Source organism: Hylobates moloch, unplaced genomic scaffold (genome assembly GCF_009828535.3).
Source record: "Hylobates moloch isolate HMO894 unplaced genomic scaffold, HMol_V3 SCAFFOLD_23, whole genome shotgun sequence".
Classification (NCBI taxonomy): domain Eukaryota; kingdom Metazoa; phylum Chordata; class Mammalia; order Primates; family Hylobatidae; genus Hylobates; species Hylobates moloch.
Genome location: NW_026652298.1, coordinates 41,809,629 through 41,829,730, shown reverse-complemented (window position 1 = coordinate 41,829,730; position 20,102 = coordinate 41,809,629). Strand labels below are relative to the sequence as shown.

The window sequence follows — 20,102 nt, the reverse complement described above, 5'->3', positions numbered from 1 at the left end:
GTGGTGCAGTCTCGCTCACTACAACCTCTGCCTCCTGGGTTCAAACGATTCTCCTGCCTCAGCCTCCCGAGTAGCTGGGATTACAGGCACGCACTACCACACCCAGCTAATTTTTTGTATTTTTAGTAGAGACAGGGTTTCAAACATTGGCCAGGATGGTCTCAATCTCCTGACCTCGTTATCTGCCCTCCTCGGCCTCCCAAAGTGCTGGGATTACAGGCGTGAGCCACCTCGCCCGGCCGACATCACTCTTTTGGTGTTTGATTTTAGGGCGTAAAGTTTCTCACTTGAGTCCTTGAATGAAAGGAAGTGTAAACCCTGACGAGTATGGAGTGTGGACTGTCTAGATGCCCCCTGGTCTAGGGAGGGATTTATCCCTGAACAGAATGTGCCAGAACATCCATTCTTAATGCCCAGATGTCCTGCTTCTTCCTTGCTGAAGGTTAACACTGGGCATTGTTGTCCACCCCCTTGTGTTCAGGAAGGAAATGACTCATCCTAGTGAGGAAGAAGCCACCGTCCTCGCTGGGTGCCCTCACAGTGGCGGGTTCCATGGAGCAGAGAAGTAGGTCGTGGTGGGCCTGATCGTTCCTGGAAACCAGGCATATGGCCCGTGGTTTTCTCTTTCAGTTATCTATGACTTTCTGGCTATGGATGATATAAACGGGGACAGGATCCAGGATGTTCTTTTTCTTTATAAAAACACCAACAGCAGCAACAATTTCAGCCGATCCTGTGTCGACGAAGGTAATTGCATTTTATATGAAAAAGGAGGAGCTCCCTGTAGAAGGAATCGTCATTTTGGGTCACCCTCTCGCTTTCAGTGTTTGGGGGAAGCAGATGGTGGTGTTTCTGGAACCCATCTTGTCATCCTTCTTGGCAGGACCAGAAAGAGGCCTGGAAGCCCAGTCCCAGCACCGCCCTGGCCACTGAGCCCCTATGGGGTCAGCATTAGAGCCCTGGGAGCCTGCAAGATAAAGGAGATCCACCTGGGAGGGAGGGGCTGTGGCTTAGGAGAGGTGTGAGGAAGACAGACCTGGAAGAGCACATGCTGGGGCTGGCCAGCCTGCCTGCCCGGATGCTGTAACAGTGAGGTGTTGGTGTCTCTCCCTACAGGCTTTTCCTCTCCCTGCACCTTTGCAGCTGCTGTGTCGGGGGCCAACGGCAGCACGCTCTGGGAGAGACCTGTGGCCCAAGATGTGGCCCTCGTGGAGTGTGCTGTGCCCCAGCCAAGAGGCAGTGAGGCACCTTCTGCCTGCATCCTTGTGGGCAGACCCGGTTCTTTCATTGCAGTCGACGTGTTCACAGGTAGGCCAGCCAGGCAGTGGGGTTCTCACTGAGGGCCTCTCACCTGAGCCGCCTCACCCTGAGGGCCAATGCCAGGAGGCCCCGACAAGGCTTAGCCCTGTGATCTTGAGGGTGGCTGGATGCGAAGGAAGGTTATGGGGAGAACCTCTAAGTGAGGCTGCAAGCGTGTGGAAGGCACGCGCCTCGGCTGCCTTCAGCTGCACTGTGTCTGTTACCTCCCGTTACACCTTGCTGGTGGGCTGTAACACACAGGGGCAGTCCGAAGTCACCTGCTGTGGGGTAGCAGAGAGGAGAGCGACTTGGCCGCTGGCTGCTCCTGGGGTGTCAGTGGTGGCAGTGCCCAGGGCGAGCCCAGAACATGAACCTGCATTCATCCCGTCAGGGGAGATCGGGGCCTGTCAGTGCCCCTAAGCCTGAGGGTGCAGGTCTCCGAGCCGCAGCGGAGCTGGCCTCGTGGAAGCACGAGGGAAAGAATTCGTGGTGCGGGGGGCCGTGTGTGTGTGTGGGCTCCTTGCACCTCATCACGGTCTGGAAGAATTCTGTGCCTAGATTTGGTGAATATTCACATTTCCCTTACAAGTTGTCATTTTAAGGATATGGAGGAGAATAAAGAGCAGGCTGAAAGTATTTTAAGAATCAAGGAATCCGGCCGGGCGCGGTGGCTCACGCTTGTAATCCCAGCACTTTGGGAGGCCGAGGCGGGTGGATCACGAGGTCAGGAGATCGAGACCATGGTGAAACCCCATCTCTACTGAAAATACAAAAACTTAGCCGGGCGTGGTGGCGGGCGCCTGTAGTCCCAGCTACTCGGCGAGGCTGAGGAAGGAGAATGGCGTGAACCCGGGAGGCGGAGCTTGCAGTGAGCCGAGACTGCGCCACTGCACTCCAGCCTGGGCGACAGAGCGAGACTCCATCTCAAAAAAAAAAAAAACAAAGAATCAAGGAATCTTTCTTTAAAAAAAGGTTTGGATGAGATTGTATGTGCGTAAGGAGTTGCATTGGGACCTGTGGTCAGTAGATCGCCTCCGAGCGCACACCTCCATTCTTGCCTTCTATGTGGAGGGCAGAGGAAGGGGCCAGTCAGCTGGGTCCTGCATGGCACCAAGGGCACGCCTGCAACCCCAGCAGGAGGCAGGGGTTTCGAGAGATGGGTGAGGTCAGGCTTCATCCACTTGGGCGGGAGGGTCGGCATTAGCCCTAGATGTTCTAGGACACGCAGATAGGAGAAAAGGAAGGGGGAACTCTGCGGTTCCCAGGAATGAGGCTGTCAGCGTTTGGCGTATCGCCACCGAGTCTCCATACACGGGCAGGACGTGTGTCCACCACCTCCGCGTGCTGCTCCTTTACAAGCACAGCAGGGCCGCCCTCCCCTCCTGTTGGCATCTCTGCTCTGAGTGTGCAGTGAGCCATGGGGTCACGAGGGTGACGCCTCAACAGGAGCCTGCCTGTCACAGGCCGTGCAGTTGCCCGGCTGCTGTTGAAGGGGACTCAGGGCCACGTTCCGTGACCATGTGCTTGATTTTAGGGGAAACCCTGTGGAACCACAGCAGCAGCTTCAGCAGGAATGCGTCCGTCCTGAGCCCTCTGCTGCAGGTGCCTGATGTGGACGGCGATGGGGCCCCAGACCTGCTGGTTCTCACCCAGGAGCAGGAGGAGGTACAGCCCAGCCTGGCTTTCCTCCCAAGTCGCCAAGGCCACCTGCCCAAGGCCCTGCTCTGCCTCCCCATCTGCTGCCACTTCCCAGACAGGATTTGGGTCTGACCACTTGTCGGGGACTCACCCAGAGCCCCACGTTCCCAACTCCCATAGACCCAGCATACTCAGGGGACTCCACCTCTACCAGGAAGCTTTGGGGCCTCCCCAAGAACGGTGGAGTACACACTTCCCATCTGTGCTGTTGCAGTGTTGGGGGTGAAGCTCTGAGGGCTGGGAGCACCTGCGAGGCACTGGGGCTGCCCTGCCTGCCTCGTGCCCCGTGCAGTGTGGAGGCACTGACCATGGTGTCAGACTCTCTGATATCAGCGCCTCTTTTCTCAAAACCAAGAGCCTGTGGGCCCCTAACCCTTCCACATCTCCCGCTGTAGAGTGCCCTGCCCCTGCGCTCAGGTCCCTCCCTTCCTGGGCCTGTGTCATTGCAGGTGGTCCCTCTCTTCCTGTGTCATCCTGTGTCATTGCAGGTTAGTGGCCACCTCTACTCCAGCAGCACCGGGCACCAGATTGGCCTCAGAGGCAGCCTCGGTGTGGACGGGGAAAGTGGCTTCCTCCTTCACGTCACCAGGACGGGTGCCCACTACATCCTCTTTCCCTGCGGTACGTTGTTTCTGCCACATCCCTGGCCGGCCTCACTCACGGAGCATGACCGCCCTGCAGCTCCTCAGGTTCTGCTTCTGCTCTCGAGGTGCTGGAGTCAGGAAGCCCAGGGACCTGGCTCCATGTTGCACGGCGTGCTCCTGGTCCGGGTTCACAGCGTGACCCTGGTGACCTCGGGCCCTTCTGTGTTTTGAATAGCAAGCTCCCTCTGCGGCTGCTCTGTGAAGGGTCTCTACGAGAAGGTGACCGGGAGCGACGGCCCGTTCAAGAGTGACCCGCACTGGGAGAGCATGCTCAATGCCACCACCCGCAGGGTGCTTTCCCACAGGTGGGTCTGGGCCGCGGCCTTTTTCCACGCAGAGCGCCCACCCCGTGGCTCAGCTCCCCCCGACCCAGTGTTCGGACAATCTGTGTGGAGCCCAGAGCAGCCGCACAGGCAGGGAGGTGCTGGGGGTACCGCGAGGTCACCCTGGGCCCAGATGTGAGAAATGGTCAAATAAAAGCCGAGTAAAGAGAAGGAAGGTTCCCGACGCTGTGCCTGTCTCCACAGAAAGTGGGGGCTTTCTTCTCTTTTCTTTTTTTTTTTTTTTTTTTTTTTTTATTATACTTTAGGTTTTAGGGTACATGTGCACAATGTGCAGGTTTGTTACATATGTATCCATGTGCCATGTTGATTTCCTGCACCCATTAGCTCGTCATTTAGCATTAGGTATATCTCCTAATGCTGGTCTTTTCTGTTTTGTTTTTTTTTTTTTAAGACAGAGTCCTGCCCTGTCCCCCAGGCCGGAGGGCAGTGGTGCGATCTCGGTTCACTGCAACCTCCGCCTCCCGGGTTCAAGTGATTCTCCTGCCTCAGCCTCCTGAGTAGCTGGGATTACAGGCACACGCCTCCACGCCCAGCTAATTTTTGCATTTTTAGTAGAGATGGGGTTTCACCATGTTGGTCAGGCTGGTCTCGAACTTCTGACTTCATGATCCGCCCGCCTCAGCCTCCCAAAGTGCTGGAATTACAGGCGTGAGCCACTGTGCCCAGCTCTTCTCTTTTCAAGCTGTAGAACTGAGAAACGGGTTATGGGGGCCTGAGAGGAGCCCCCTGAGATGGGCGGTGCCAGGGCCTCCACTGGGTGTCTGAGGCTGCCCCGGGACCCGGTGCCCGTTTCTCCCACTCTCCTGTCTAGCTCTGGAGCAGTGCGCTACCTGATGCATGTCCCGGGGAACGCCGGTGCAGATGTGCTCCTTGTGGGCTCAGAGGCCTTCGTGCTGCTGGACGGGCAGGAGCTGACGCCTCGCTGGACACCCAAGGCAGCCCATGTCCTGAGGTACGGGGTCTCCCCAAGGACTGCGCAGGTGCTGCACCCCTTCCCAGCACCCCGGGCACGTCCCGTTGGCTGGCGAGGAGACAGCGCTGGGGGTGGGGCCGGAGGCTGTGTGCTGCTGCCAGGGCCTCTTGCCTGTCTTTGGTACTGCCCCTTGCCCCAGACGTCAGCTCCATGTCCTGGGCCCTGGTCCAGACGTGGCCACGGGAGACTGAGGGGCGGACCTGTTCCTGGGTGCTTCCTTCATCTCAGTCTCCTCACTGAGACCCCTCGTGAGCGCTTCCTCCATATTGTTCCAGAAAACCCATCTTCGGCCACTACAAACCAGACACCTTGGCTGTAGTCGTTGAAAACGGAACTGGCACCGACAGACAGGTTCGCTGTTCTTCCTTCGGAGGTGGCACCTTTGTTCTTAGCTGAGGAGAGACTGGTCTAAGCAGACAGGCTTAGGAGCTGCTGCCCTCAGAGCTGCTGAGAAGGTTCTGCCTCCCTCAGAGCATCTGCCTCCAGGGCTGGCGTGGCTGAGGGCACGTGTACCTGTGCAAGCCTCGAGGTTTTCCCGGTAGCCCCCACGTTGGCCCCCACAGTGTCCCCTCCCCCCCAGATTCTGTTCCTGGACCTTGGCACTGGAGCCGTCCTGTGTAGCCTAGCCCTCCCGAGCCTCCCTGGGGGTCCACTGTCCGCCAGCCTGCCGACTGCAGACCACCGCTCAGCCTTCTTCTTCTGGGGCCTCCACGAGCTGGGGAGCACCAGCGAGACGGTACGGGGGCCACCCTTGGAGCAGCCATGGTGGGAGCCAGGGCCAGAGACCCAGGCCTGAGCTCTACCTGGAAGTGCCCAGAAGCTCATCGGTGCCTGGGCAACCTCAAATAAGTTGAAGTCCAGTGACAGTCAGTCAGGATGAGGTGGTGCAAGCTGAGGGAAAGTGACCTTAGAGCAGTCTAGCGAGAAGGGGCTGATGGCCTTGGGTGGATAGGGGAGACACAGCCATGCCCTGAAGGGAGTGGCTGCCGGCAAGGACCAGTGTCAGGACCAGGTTGGGCGGGAGGACCTGGGAGGTGGCCACAGAGCTGGGGGCTGGCGTTTGGGGGACCCAGATAGGGCTCCAGGCGGACATAGAGCTCCAGGCACGGTCACTCTGACAGCAGTGTCCTGTGGGAGTGCTCAGTGAAGGGCGTGGGGCTCATTGCTGGTTCTCGCTCCAGGAGAGCGGGGAGGCCCGGCACAGCCTGTACATGTTCCACCCCACCCTGCCACGCGTGCTGCTGGAGCTGGCCAATGTCTCTACCCACATTGTTGCCTTCGATGGTGAGTGCGGCCTCGGCCAGGGACCCGGGTGTTCCGCGGGGTCTGCCCTGGCTGGTCCTGAGCTGCCCTGACAGCCGTGTCCCCCACCCTGCAGCCGTCCTGTTTGAGCCAAGCCGCCACGCTGCCTACATCCTTCTGACAGGCCCGGCAGACTCAGAGGCTCCCGGCCTGGTCTCTGTGATCAAGCACAAGGTTCGGGACCTTGTCCCAAGCAGCAGGGTGGTCCGCCTGGGTGAGGGTGGGCCAGACAGTGACCAGGCCATCAGGGACCGGTTCTCCCGGCTGCGGTACCGGAGTGAGGCATAGAGGCACGCCAGCCAGAGCCTGTGGAGAGCCTCCGCCTGCTGACACTAAACGTCCTGGGAAGTGGGCCCTTCCCTGGGTCTCTGCACTGACTCCCCCGCTCCTGACCCTGGTGATGGTCGCCACTGGGCAGCAGCAGCCTTCCCAGTCCTCCATGGTCACACCCACGGACGTGCACGGGTGAGGGGACACCCTGGGCCTCTCTCCCGCCCAGCGTCCTCCCTGAGTCCCCACACGGCCTCACTGTGCACCCCACCAGGGTCCTGCTCACACCAGGCAGCCTTCATAGTGGTCTCCCTGGGCCACCTTGGGCAGAGCTGGGTCGTGCAGCACCCCATCCTTACCCGGTGCCCTCTCCTTGCCAGCTTCTCACCAGGCCAGAGCGGCCAGCGCATAGAAAGAACCAGGGTGTCCCCAGGACAGGCCGTCCCCCACCCCATCCTGTAGAAGTCCATTCCCCTTTTCCCTCCTGTGCTCTGTCCCCCAGGGAGTCATGGAACTCAGGGCACTAGGCTCTGGGGCAGCCTCAGGGCCTCAACGGGAACCTGAGACAGCTCCAGCTTTGCAGCCCTTCCCGGAGCCACAGGGGGGATCCTCTAGCATGGGGCGTGTGACTGGGTTCCTTTGACCAGTCCTGTGAGGAAGCCTGGAGCAAGGGTCTCCCCCAGCAGGATGGGTGGGTCCTGCTCTGGAGCTGAGCCCGTGGCCGCTCACAGGTGTCCTTAGTGGTGTTGCAGCTGTGTACTGGCTGCATGTGCTGTGACTATCCCGAGGAACTGCCTATGGAATGCGTGTTTGGGTCAGTCTGTGCCCTCTCAGTAGACACTGGAGCTGCTCTATCCCTGAAGAGGCCCCGTGCCCCAGGCATGGCAAGCACCTGCCTCTGCCCTTCCGGTGCTCACATGGCCCCGCCGTGTCACCCGATGCAGGACTCACCTCTGTGCCTTGCTGCTCCTGAGGCCCAAGGGCAGCCATGGTGCTCTGTGCTGCTCAGGCCACCCAGGCCACAGAGCCTGAGCTTCGTAGCCAAAGCAGCCTGATGACCCACCCACCAAGGAAGAAAGCAGAATAAACATTTTTGCACTGCCTGAAAAACCCTGGTGGTCAGGCGTGAGCCTAGCGTGTGTGCGTCTGCCTGTCTCTCTGCTCCCTAAGGAAAATGGATTTGTTCCTGGAGGAGTGACCAGGAATTTGCTGGCCAGCCTGGGTCAGGGTGGGGAGGGCTGCTGAGGCGAGCACCCCCACCCAGACCCGCTGGGTCAGAAACTGGGCACCCAGCAATCTTGACAGCCTCAGGGGGTCTCCAGTTTGAGGACCCCTGCCCAACAAGCCGGGCACCCTGGCCGCATGCAAGTGGTGTGCTCCCACCTGGAACAGACGGTGGCCTCGGCACCCTGTGACGTCTGAGGGCAGCGTGAAGGGATGATGGTGAGGCGGAGGTGAGCTCTGGTGACCCTGCAGGCAAGAGGAGCCCAGGCAGGGGCTTCCCAGAGATGCAGCTTTGGGTGTGGCAGCAGTGAGGGGCAGGCAGGTGCTTTAGAGAACCCTGCAGGAGTGTCTCACGAGCACCTATGCAAGTATGAAAAGGCCTGCTTCATGGCCGCACAGGTATAACCTTGTTCCTGGTGCTCCTTCCAAGGTGTGGGAGGGGACAGGGAGAATGAGGTTGAACAGGTGGGTGCTCTCGTGCCAGGAAGCAGTTCTCTTGTCCCTGAGAAAAGTAACCCTGCCCAGAAGGCCTTGAGTATGAAAGGGCCATAGGGCTCTGGGGACACGTCCTATAAGTGAGAACCGCCAGACGGGCAGGGTGGGGGCTGGAGGGAGAGGGGAAGGTTCACTGGGGTTGCAAGAGCTGCCCCTTGACAGCATGGGAGGGAGTGCAGGGGGTCCCCAAAGGGAGGGGACACCCTGCAGGTCACAGGAGCAGCTGTGCCCCTGGCCACAGGGGTGGGCGGGGCCATGAGCCCCACCCTGAGAAGCCGGAGTTGAGGGGCTGGGCCAAGGAGTGCCGTTGCTGATGGGCAGAGGTTTCCCTCCCTGCAGGAACGGCCTGCACCCCTGGACTGTGAAGAAGGGATTCTTGCCCTGTGGTCACTGCAGGCCCTAGAGTCTGGGCCATGCCATGCCATACACTCTGCAGCTCTGCGGCCTTAGGGCAGGCTGGGGACAACTGCCCCTGCCCACAGGCTTCCTTAACAGTTTCCTCACTGTTCCCCCTCTGGAGGGCAGGCGTCCCCACACCTACCCTGCTCACTGTGCCCACCAGAGCACAGTGCCCCTGGCTGTCTCCTCCCAAAGACCAAATGCCCCAAGTCTGCTGCCTGGGTCTGAGAGGGCCAAGTCCCTCCTCCACCATCAACTCCACACACCTGGGATCTGCCCCCTCCCTCACCACACAATGCACACATCACATGCACAATACATTCACACATATGTACTATACACGTGCACACCTCATACATGCAGTGTGCACCACACATGCATCCTACACAACACGTGCACACACGCCACATATGCATGCCTCACAGTACACCTGCACACGTGCACTACACACAATCACATGCTATGCATACACACGTATGCCTCAGTGCTACACATGCATCATACATGACGTGCACACACCACATATGCATGCCTCACATTACACCTGCACATGTGCACTACACATAATCACACGTGTGCTATGGATACACACCACGTGTGCCTTACAGTGCTACATATGCATCCTACGCATGACATGTGCACACACACCACATATGCATGCCTCACAGTACACCTGCACACGTGCACTACACACAATCACACGTGCTATGCATACACACCACGTGTGCCTCACAGTGCTACACATGCATCATACACATGACACATGCACACACACCATATATGTATGCCACACAGTACACCTGCACATGTGCACTACACACAATCACACGTGCTATGCATACACACCACACGTGTGCCTCATAGTGCTACACATGCGTCATATGCACACGCACACCACACCTATGCATGTGTCACATGCACAGTCACACCACAAGCTGCACCCACAGCAGGATGGGCTCAGAGCCAGGGCCCAAGGGTCCTTTATTTGTGTGCTGGAAGCTGTTGGGAGTGACTGGATGTGAGCCAGCCCTATGGGTGGGGATGGCACCGCCCTACCGCCGAGACAGTTGAAGCTGCACCCCCAAAAGGAGCCAGCGGTACCTTCACCCAGTCCGGGGGAGTGGTGGGGCACTTGGGGGATGGGGAGCAATGCCAGCTCACGAAGGAAGGCTTGGGCAGGGAGGATCAGGGGCACCTGGCAAGGATCCACCCTATGGAATCGGGGGCCTCGTCAGTGGGGTGACAACGTCAGAGTTGTCTATAAATCTGGGGGGGAAGCCGCGGCCTCGAGGTGGAAAAGCAGGTGCTGGCGCACCTGTGGACAAATTCTGGAATGCGTTTGGCGAGGGAGGAATAGGCGCAGCTCCGGAAGGCAGTGAGCTCGAGGCAGCCTCAGCACGGCACTCTCTTGGGTCCTCTTCCAGGGTCACACTGGGCGACAGCGGAGAGGCTTGGATGGGGCAGAGGTCGCGCTGAGACCTGCATGTCCGCATCTTGTGACGGGTGTGTGGGAAGCCGCCCGTCTGTGCATCTTGCTTCTGGGTATTTGCTGGTTGATTTACTGGTTTTAGAGATGGGGATGGGCACCCGGTGCTGGACTGAAGACCAGAGAAGGTGGAGCTCCGTGCGGCCTCGGTCTCACCTCTCTTCAGGTAACAGGCGCTGCCCTGACCCAAGCTGAGCCAGTGAACCCCCTCCGTGGGAACCCACACCTGGACCCATTCCTTCTGGGCAGGGAGGGCTTGCTGGAGGGAGGGAGGCTGTGCACCCCACAGCAAGACTGGGCCCCCTGGGCACAAGGGGACACTGGCGCTGGGTTCAGCAGCCACCAGGACCTGGGCCAAGACGGGGGTGGCTGCTGCATTCACGCAGGATGTTGAGCTGCAGGGACTAGAGTGGCAGATGGGCCAGGTCCACTAGGCCACCCCATCTCCACCCCCAGGGCCACAAGCCGCTGTGGGCTCCACAGGGGTGGGAAGGAATGCGGGGCTGGGGCTCCAGTGCCGTGGCCTCCACGTGAACGGGAACATGCTGTGGGCAACAAGGGGGCTGAGAACAGGCTGGCCAGCTGGTGTCCTGCCCACCTCACTGCAGGGCCTCAGCAGACCCCAGGCCGCAGCCACCAGCCACAGGGCACTGCCTAGGCTCACCGTCTCTTCGTCTCCAGTGGGATCCCAGCCTCTGCCAGGAGGCCCTTGTACGTGTCAGACTTCAGGAACCTTGGGTAGGAGTCCTACAAGAGACAGCGTCCAGCCCCTGACCCTTCTACCTCCTCACCTCTCAGCCAGCTCCCCGCAAAGGGGCAGCCAAACATTGCTGGAGCCTCCTCCAGCCACAGAGTCTCCGGCGGCCAGGGTGCTGGAGGCAGCCCCCCCAGACCTGCCTAGACCAAGGCAGACTCAGGGAGACCTGAACTCCCGTCTGCCTGGGCCATGTCACAGCAAAAATGGCAAGAGCCCTGGTGGCCATGTGTAGAGGAATAAACCGCAGCACCTCCTCAGCCATTACCAGGAACCAGGAATGGCTCCGTGTTCCCCACAGAGTGAGGGCAGGGTTGTGGAGTCAAATAAAAAAACAAGGTAGGCCGCATATGGTGGCTCACGCCTGTAGTCCCAGCACCTGGGGAGGCTGAGGTGGGCTGATTGCTTGAGCCCAGGAGTTCAAGACCGGCCTGGGCAACATAGTGAGATCCCATCTCCACAAAAAAATCAAAAATTGGCTGTATGTGATGGTGCGTGCCGGGAAGAGAGCCAGGAAGCCGGCATCAGGTGCCAGGGACGCAGCACGAGGCTCAGGGGCTGGCAGCCACACGTGGGGCCATGTGAACGTCATGAAAGAATAATGCTGGTTACAGTGAAACCCATCAAACACGGTGAGATCTGAGTCTGCAGTGCTCTTAACAACATCCAAACTTGGCCAGGCATGGTGGCTCACGCCTGTGATCCCAACACTTTGGGAGGCTGAGGCAGAGGGATCCCTTGAGTCCAGGAATTCAAGACCAGCCTGGGCAACATGGCATAATCTCTCTACAAAAGATTTTTTAAATTAGCTAGGTGTGGTAGCGTGGAGAGGCTGAGGCAAGAGGACCACTTGAGCCTGGGAGGTTGAGGCTGCAGTGAGCCAAAATTGCGCCCGGCCGGAAATTTTCAAATATCAACAAAAATAAAGCCTGGCTCAGTAGCTCATGCCTGTAATCCCAGCACTTTGAGGGGCTGAGGCAGGTGGATCACCTGAGGCAGGAGTTGGAAACCAGCCTGGCCAACATGGTGAAACCCCATCTCTACTAAAAATACAAAAATTAGGTGGGCATGGTGGTGTGCACCTGTAGTCCCAGCTACTTGGGAGGCTGAAGCAGGAGAATTGCTTGAACCCGGGAGGCAGAGATTGTAGTGAGCCGAGATTGTGCCACTGCACTCCAGCCTGGGTGACAAGAGTGAGACGCTTTCTTTTTTTTTTTTTTTTTTTTTCAAGATGGAGTCTCGCTCTGTCACCCAGGCTGGAGTGCAGTGGCGCTATCTCGGCTCACTGCAAGCTCCGCCTCCCGGGTTCACGCCATTCTCCTGCCTCAGCCTCTCCCAGTAGCTGGGACTACAGGCGCCCGCCACCACGCCCGGCTAATTTTTTGTATTTTTAGTAGAGACGGGGTTTCACCGTGGTCTCGATCTCCCGACATCATGATCCGCCCGCCTCAGCCTCCCAAAGTGCTGGGATTACAATCGTGAGCCACCGCGCCCAGCCGAGTGAGATGCTTTCTCAAAAAAAAATGATAATAATAAATAAAAGGGCGGGGCTTCGTGTCTCACAGCTGTAATCCTAGCACTTTGGGAGTCCAAGGCGGGTGGAACCCGGGAGGCAGAGGTTGCAGTGAGCCGCGATCACGCTACTGCACTCCAGCCTGGGTGACCGAGTGAGACTTTATCTCAAAAAAAAAAAAAAAAAAAGCAAGAAAAGGCTGGGCACGGTGGTTCATGCCTGTAATCCCAGCACTTTGGGAGGCTGAGGCGGGCAGATCATAAGGTCAGGAGATCGAGACCAGCCTGGCCAACACAGTGAAACCCCGTCTCTACTAAAAATACAAAAAATTAGCCGAGTGTGGTGATGGGCGCCTGTAATTCCAGCTACTCGGGAGGCTGAGGCAGGAGAATGGCGTGAACCTGGGAGGCAGAGCTTGCAGTGAGCAGAGATCGTGCCACTGCACTCCAGCCTGGACGACAGTGTGAGACTCACCTCAAAACAAAACTTTTTAGATCGAAGCTTGACCTTTATTAAGCATGTATCTGGGCCAGGCCTTCAGCCCCTCTGAACCCGGAGTGGGTTCAGGACGGAACGCTGACAGGAGAGCAGCCAGGGCGGCCCCAACCAGGTGGGGAAGGCGCTCCCCAGGGGCAGAGTCAATGCGGGCAGTGCCTGTGCGGACAGAGCCCTTGAGGGTGGGGACATGGAGGCCTGTCTGGGATGCCCCCTCCCGCCCCTCCAGGCTGGCCCAGCACCCACCTTCTTCATGAGCATGTATACGTGCAGCTGGGCGTCATCCAGGACATAGCGGTGGGGCTGGCGCAGCCCCTCCAGGGTCTGCTCCATGGTCCGGCTGTCAATGTTGACCCAGCGGGCAGCTCCGGGGGCCAGGAACTGCCTAGGGATGGGGACAGCATTGGGTAGTCCTGGCTGGGTGCACCTGCCCGTTGGCCAATCAGTGCCCACCACACGGCACTTACTGGTACACGGCACCCACCAGGGTGGGGACCTGGGCCTGCGCTCCATATCGAAGCTCCTCACATGCCTCCCAGAAGCTGAGGTTTTCTCCTGGGGGGCCGGGCACCCAGTCAAGGATCCCATCCAGAGTGGCAGGCAGGGCCAGGGGGGTTCCCAGGGAGCTGATGGAAACTGAGGCGGGAGCCTCCCCACTGGGACTGGAGCAGGGGCTGGGGGTTCTCACCGCTGAACTCCTTTCCCAGAAAGTCCATGAAGTGGGCCCGCCCCACGGGGTCCTCCAGGAGCTCCCGGAAGCTGAAGCCCCATCTCTCCACACGGAGCTTTGTGGGGGCAGCCACCCTGGGGGGAGGGTGGGGCTGTTGGGGAGGGTGGGGACTGACCCTCCTGCATCCCCCCAGGCTGGGAGCACACCCGCAGTCCCCCTGCCCCGCCTGGGCTCACGTGGGGGCATTCATGACCCAGTAGGCGTCGTCGTCTGAGATCCAGGGATTGCTGGGCAGGCACCCCGACACGAGGGGGTCGTGGGGTCCATGCTGGCCGCAGAAACTCAGGTACCTGGAAGGGGGTATCGGGGCTGGTGCAGGAGGGGCCTCAGGAGTCAGGGCACTCAGCAGGGGTCTCCAGCTGCCACCCTCACCCCACTCACGCCTCAAGGCAGACAGAGGACTTCACCCGGGTCCTGCCCAGCGCTCTCCTGCAGTACTCGATCTAGGGGGTGGGGCCTGTGAGTCCGGTCCCGGGCTGTGGAAGGCACCTGGCACCCTCCACTCCCAGCCCCAGGACTTACCTCCCGCTTATAGAAATCTGCACTCTTGGTCTAGAAGGGGACAGGTGGGCTGCAGTTAGACGCAGGTCCCCTGCTGGGGCCAAAATCCCCAGCCGGAGGGCACCTCCCCAGGCTGAGCCCCTGCCCCATAGACCTGGCAGAGATGGTGGCCCAGGCCCCCAGTCCCGCCCCTTGGAGCCCCTTCTTCCAATCAGGGATCTGACTTTTGAGGAGACCTCTGGGGGCCTAAGGTCTGGCGATCTGCAGAATATTCCACGGAACCCTCAGGTTCTCCAAGTTGCAATTGTGAGTAACATGTCATATTTTTTCTTTTCTTTATTATTTTTCTGAGACAGAGTTTCACTCTTGTTGCCCAGGCTGGAGTGCAGTGATGCGATCTCGGCTCACCGCAACCCCCACCTCCCAGATTCAAGCTATTCTCCTGCCTCAGCCTCTCAAGTAGCTGGGATTACAGGCATGCGCCACCACGCCCAGCTAATTTTGTATTTTTAGTGGGGACGGGGTTTCTCCATGTTGATCTGGCTGGTCTCGAACTCCTGAACTCAGGTGATCCGCCTGCGTCGGCCTCCCAAAGTGCTGGGATTAGAGACATGAGCCACCGAGCCCGGCCTAATATGTCATATTTTCAAATGTATTTAAATTATGTTTTTAAACAACACATTCTTGAGAAATACTACAAATGGGAAGCACTGGGGAACCAGGTGTGACTCATTGAGTTCATCAGCCAGGGCCTCGCTGGGGCCAGAGCGGAGGAGGCAGACGCGCTGCGAGTCCTAGCCTGTGTCCCCACTCTCTCTGACCAGCTTTGTATGGGGAAATGTTAGGGTCGTGAACTTAAGAAGTTTTATCAGTGAGGTTCTAGGTGCATCTTTGTGATGTTGGGTCTGGATGGGACTTGGTTTGAACAAAGGGTTTTGCTGCTGCAGGGCTCAGATTCTCCCTCTGGTCTGGTCCCTCTGGTTCTGGAGGCCTCCACCTGGAGGGAGGTTGCTGGATCTGCTCAGGTCTGTCAGGCCGTAACCCTGCTTGTCACCCCTCCAATTCCCAGCAAACCCTGATACTGTTCTGGAGAAGAGCCCCCTTCCTCCCCGCCAGCCCCCTCGTCCCCACCACTCCACTTACCTGCACCCAGGGCAGCAGGTGGGAGGGGAGAGAAAGCGAGAGTTAGCAGGGGCCTGGGGAACAGGGAGTGACTGGGAGTGAGCAGGGGCTTGGGGAGGCTGCACCAAGTGCCCTCTGGGTGGACTGAATGACGGGCAGACGGGCAGTCCCATGGTGGGTCCAGCAGGGTGCAGCTGGTGTGCAGGGCGAGAGGGCGGCCAGCACGCACGCAGGGGCTCACCATGTGCACACGGCTGGCAGCACAGGATCCCCGCCCTGGACCCTGCTCCAGCACGTTGGGGGCCCCGGGCTGCGGAGGGGAGACGAGAGGAGGTGGGGATGCAGTTCCGGTGGCCTGCTGACCCCCTTTAAGGCTGAGTCTTCCTCCCAGACCCCCATGTGGAAACTGACACTCAAAGGAACTCGGGAAGAGTCCCGACCTAGCCTTCAGCTGTCTCTTCTCTGCTCACCAACTCCAAATGGCGTGTCCACCGGGCCTCCCCACAGCCCCGGTTGCTCCCGGCCTGTGAACTTGGTCCCCACACGGCAGCCAAGGCCGCCCCCACTCTGCCTCCTCTTGAGGCAGTCTGCAGTCCCCCCAGTCTGGCATCCCTGTGACTCTCCCTTGGGCCCAGAGAGAAGCTGGCTTGTCTTGTGGTCTAGGGATGGAGACCTGGGTTCTGATTAGCAGAAACGCAACTAAGTCACAAAGTGAAAACGTCCTGCCCCCACCAGGAGCTCCAAGGCAGGCCCTTCCACAGGCTCAAAACGGTGGTCCTAAGAGCTCCTGTTAGGAAGCACGCTGACCCCTGCGCTGGCCAGCGACCCCCACCCTCACCACAGGTGGGCTCACCGGGGGCCTGTTCACCAGCCAGTAGGTCTGCTCCTGGCAGGCAATGACCAGCCTGTCCCCCTTCCTGCGCTGCTTGGCTGCCCTGGGAGGAGGAGGCTGTTAAGGGCATGCCCTGCACACAGCAGCCCCTCCGACCCCACCCTCAGGCCTGGACCTGGGCGGGCAGCCACACCCAGGGGTGCCCTCCACGGTCCCAGGGCCACCAGAATCTGGCCTGGGCTGGGCTTCCCGAGTAGCCTGGGTTGGGCGCCTGCAGGTGGGGCGGGGCGGGGCGGGGCCTCACCGCAGCTGCTCCCTCGCCTGCATCAGCACCAGGTCCCACGCGTGGTTGATCTTCTTGTGTAGCCGGTCGTAGCACTCCTGGGGGCAGCGAGGTCTCCAGTGGGTCACCCCGGCCCCTGCCCCAGTGACATTGTGTGGGGAGTTGGGGGGTTGGGGACTGTCTTGGGTTTTGGGGCCTGGGCTGTATGTTCTGGGGTAAACTGTGAGGCCCCGGGGGCCGTGAGTGAGGCTTCGGTTCCTCCAGCTGTACCCGGCTGGGGCGGGGAGGGTGGGGGTCCCACCTTCTCATAGTCCACCAGGGTCCCCCGTTTTCGGATGTTCTTCTTGGCCAGGTAGATGGCTGGAAGCACAGGGACAGCCTGCAGAGGGGCCAGCTCTGCCCTGCCCCACGGCATCACCCTGAGGTCCCCAGTCCTGGGAGCTTGTCTGGGACCAGCCGTCCCCTTGCTCACCATAGTGCAGCTCTGCAGCCGGCCACAGGGTACTTGTCCAGAAGTACGGGGTCTGGTGCGGTGCAGGGAGAAGGTGTCCAGGACGCCTGCGTCTGTGCCTCCCCAGTGTCACCCCACCCTCAGACCTCCCTGGGAAGAAGCCTGGGCTGGGCAGGGGGTGTCTGAGGGTCTCCTTGCCTGCCCACCACCCAGGGACTCCACTGACCACTGGCCAGTCTCTCCACCTGGAACTGAGGTCAACTTGATCCTTGGGGCCCCCTGTTCAGGGACTGCCTCCCTCACTGGTCACCCTAAGCCCCCATTCATGGCGGGGTGGGGCTGGGGGCCTGCACAAGTCTTGGGTGTAGTCACAGTCTGTGCCTGGGGAGGGGTACAATTGATGGCAGGTCTGCCCTGGACCCTGATGTGGTTCGGGAGGGCAGGAATAACTGACAGCAGGTCTGCCCCAGGACCCTGACGTGGTTAGGGAGGGCAGGAATGCTGTCCTCAGGCCTCCACAGCCCCTCCCTCAGGGACTGGGCCTAAGGACCCCCAGGAAGACGGCAGAATCCTCTGCAGATACGACCCCTTGTGGGGCCCTGCTGTGGCCCCCAGGAAAACTGAGGCTCCGTCCCTCAGCTGGTCCTTCTCACCACATCGGTATTTGCAGTCCAAGACTTTTGGGGAGGGGACGATGGACCACCAGCTCACGATGACATGGCGGAATCCCACTCCAATCCCAGCAAGCTCGGTGCCCCTCCTGTCTCCCCGAGTTGGTAAGCTGGGTGGGTGGGGGTGGGGGTCCCACTGGCTCCCACCCGCGCCCCCGAGCCTGACCTGGAACCTGTAGGGCGTCTCGTCTGGCCGGAGCATGAGGCTACGGGGGTCGCGCAGCGGGTAGATGTAGCCATGCTGCACCAGGACGGCGCCCAGGTGCAGGGCCTCTGGGGAGGAGTGGGACGGTGAGCGCGGGGCCGTGGAAGCGGGCGAGGGCGGGACGAGCCGGGCCTCCTCTCCCGCATGTGCTCCCCACCCCAGCGCGCTCTGCAGGGCTCTGAGAACTGCCAGCCCCGAGGAAAACCCAGGCCTAGGCCACCAGCCCAGTGACCCCAGGGCCCAGTGGGCCGCAGGGCGCTCACCCTCCTCCGAGACGCAGAACTTCTGGGCCAACCACTGCACGACGTCGCTGCCTGCACGGGAGAGACGGAGGTGGAAGGAGGCCGAGGAGCGCACGCACCCCCGCCCCGGCGCGCCTCACCTGTCACCGCGTGGGGAATGACGGTGACCAGCAGGCGCTGGCTCCGCATCTTCACGCCCTGGTCGGGGTCCTGCATGCTCACGACCACCCGCTCCATCTGGGCGGAGGGAGTCGTCAGGGGGTGCTCTGGCCGCCCCCGCAACCCTGATTCCCCGGCACGGCACCGGCCGGGATGCCCCAGATCCGGGAGCGCGGAGATTAACGCGCGGCGGCGGCAGATTCCAGGCCGCAGCTGGCGGCGGGCACGCGGGGCGGGCCGGGGAGGGCCGGGGAGACCCCGGGAGACCCCCAAGGGGCCCCAGGCCTCCCCGCCCCGCCCGGCCTCGCAGAGCCGCCGCCCCAGGCCCGCCCCGCCCCGCGCGCCCGTGCCCCATGCTCTCCGGCCCCTCTCGGCCTCGGGCGCCGGGAAATCGGGGGACGGCGGGACACCCACCCGCCTCGCACCTTTCTCAGATGCGGCATCTGCGCCCCGGGGCGGCCGGGGGGCGGCGCGGGGCCGGCGGCCATGGCTGCGGGGCGAGGCCGGCGGGGATGACCGAGCGTCCCGCCCAGCCCCGCCCCGCGCCGCGCAGCGCCCGGGTTAACCCTCGGGCCGCGAGGCCAGAGTTGCCCAGGCCCCAGTTCGGGTCTAAGAGACACGGCCGGCCGGGCGCGGTGGCTCACGCTTGTAATCCCAGCACTTTGGGAGGCCGAGGCGGGCGGATCACGAGGTCAGGAGATCGAGACCACGGTGAAACCTCGTCTCTACTAAAAATACAAAAAAAAATTAGCCGGGCGTGGTGGCGGGCGCCTGTAGTCCCAGCTACTCGGAGAGGCTGAGGCAGGAGAATGGCGGGAACCCGGGAGGCGGAGCTTGCAGTGAGCCGAGATCGCGCCACTGCACTCCAGCCTGGGCGACAGAGCCAGACTCCGTCTCAAAAAAAAAAAAAAAGAGTCACGGCCACGGCCCAGAAGCAAACGAGCCGGCCCCCCAAGAGCGACCCGAGTCACCCCGCCCAGGTCCCGGGACGCTGAGGCCCTCGTGGGTGGAGGCGAAGTGGGACGGGGAGGGGGTGTGTGGGCCGGGACCGTGGGGGGATGTGAGGGGATGGAGCTCAGCTGCAGCAGGGGGTGGTCTCTGGGAAAAGGAGAAGGGCTCATCAGGGAGGGGAGGTTACTATGGGGAGGGTCTCAGGGAGGGCAGCGGAGGGGATGGGGGTTCAGAGAGGGAGAGGGGTTCCCTGAGTAGAGGAGACCCGTAGGGAGAGTGAACTGGGGTGGGAAACGTGGTTTAGGGCCCACTGTAACCCCGATCCTATGTGTGGGGCCCTGAGGACGTTCAGGGACCAGAGGCCTGGCTGTGGGGCCGGGGCCGGGGCCAGGGGCCTGACTGCCCGAGGCCTTGTGTCCTGCGATGCTTGTGGCCAAGGCTGCACACGTTGCTGTGACAGTGGCTGGTTTGGGGCAGGGTACATGACAGATTGGGTGCCCACACCAGCTTTCTACATGGGCTGGATGCCGGGTGTCAGTGGAGCACGTGGCTGCTGCAGAGTGTGACCCAGCTGTCCCCATCTCCTGCTGTGGGTCCCTTATCGGGGGTCCTTCCAGGAGAGTGACTGATGGCTTATGGCTCACTTCCCTCAATTTCACACAGGCCTGGGTGGGCCCGCTGAGGAATGGGCAGAAACCCTGCCCAGGGCACCCTGACACTGTTGGAGAGGAGCTTTACTGCAGGGAGGACCTCAACAGACACCCACCTAGTGTCACCGGCAGCCGCCTGGCTTCAGGCCCCACTCCACTCCCAGCTCTCTCCCTCCTCCAGTGGCTATGTCTGTCCCCCAGGTGCACCCCAGCCAGGGCCAGGCTCTTCAGGCCCCACTGGGCAGTCTCGGCTCACTGCAACCTCCACCTCCCAAATTCAAGCAATTCTCATGCCTCAGCCTCCTGAGTAGCTGGGATTACAGGCTCCCGCCACCATGCCTGGCTAATTTTTATTTTTGTTTTTGAGACGGAGTCTCATTGTGTCACCCAAGCTGGAGTGCAGTAATGC

The 20,102-nt window shown here is 60.7% G+C and overlaps 2 protein-coding genes across 13 annotated transcripts in view; one reads left to right on the top strand and one right to left on the bottom strand.

Moving 5' to 3' along the window:
- The window catches only part of FAM234A (family with sequence similarity 234 member A), a 35,898-nt gene extending 28,234 nt beyond the window's left edge, over positions 1-7,664 (top strand). For all 3 annotated transcript variants that reach the window (XM_032144892.2, XM_032144893.2, XM_058433817.1), the window contains exons 4-13: positions 631-747; positions 1,117-1,308; positions 2,834-2,964; positions 3,486-3,618; positions 3,817-3,946; positions 4,797-4,937; positions 5,234-5,309; positions 5,539-5,694; positions 6,140-6,242; positions 6,337-7,664. In XM_032144892.2, the coding sequence (XP_032000783.1) occupies positions 631-747; positions 1,117-1,308; positions 2,834-2,964; positions 3,486-3,618; positions 3,817-3,946; positions 4,797-4,937; positions 5,234-5,309; positions 5,539-5,694; positions 6,140-6,242; positions 6,337-6,548 (1,391 nt within the window). In that variant the 3' untranslated portion in view covers positions 6,549-7,664. The remainder of the gene's footprint in view (positions 1-630; positions 748-1,116; positions 1,309-2,833; positions 2,965-3,485; positions 3,619-3,816; positions 3,947-4,796; positions 4,938-5,233; positions 5,310-5,538; positions 5,695-6,139; positions 6,243-6,336) is intronic.
- A 1,661-nt stretch (positions 7,665-9,325) lies between these two features.
- On the bottom strand, positions 9,326-18,655 carry RGS11 (regulator of G protein signaling 11). Of its 10 annotated transcripts, none has more exons than XM_032144899.2 (17): positions 18,518-18,639; positions 18,074-18,170; positions 17,955-18,005; positions 17,653-17,759; positions 16,837-16,888; positions 16,666-16,724; positions 16,386-16,462; positions 16,103-16,184; positions 15,491-15,559; positions 14,149-14,178; positions 14,008-14,069; positions 13,803-13,916; positions 13,585-13,700; positions 13,364-13,451; positions 13,143-13,281; positions 10,799-10,881; positions 9,326-10,679 (listed from the first exon to the last, which is right to left on the bottom strand). In XM_032144899.2, exons 1-17 carry the CDS (start codon positions 18,578-18,580, stop codon positions 10,565-10,567), a joined length of 1,404 nt encoding a protein of 467 aa, XP_032000790.1. In that variant the 5' UTR covers positions 18,581-18,639; the 3' UTR covers positions 9,326-10,564. The 10 variants fall into 10 exon arrangements, 8 of the variants coding, with proteins under 8 accessions (XP_032000790.1, XP_058289803.1, XP_032000788.1 ...); XM_058433820.1 differs by having other exon boundaries at positions 9,327-10,679; positions 18,507-18,613; XM_032144897.2 differs by having other exon boundaries at positions 10,203-10,679; positions 16,666-16,888; positions 17,955-18,170; positions 18,518-18,641.
- Positions 18,656-20,102: the final 1,447 nt, after the last annotated feature.

What these genes read in the sequence shown, in the direction of transcription:
- RGS11 (XM_032144897.2), bottom strand. Translation starts at nt 18,580, where the DNA reads ATGGCCGCCGGCCCCGCGCCGCCCCCCGGCCGCCCCGGGGCGCAGATG. An exon ending in CTGCCAGCCGTGTGCACATG is followed by an intron (nt 14,179 to 15,490) that starts GTGAGCCCCTGC and finishes GTCCCCTTCTAG; the next exon opens with ACCAAGAGTGCAGATTTCTA. An exon ending in TGGGTCATGAATGCCCCCAC is followed by an intron (nt 13,701 to 13,802) that starts GTGAGCCCAGGC and finishes CCCTCCCCCCAG; the next exon opens with GGTGGCTGCCCCCACAAAGC.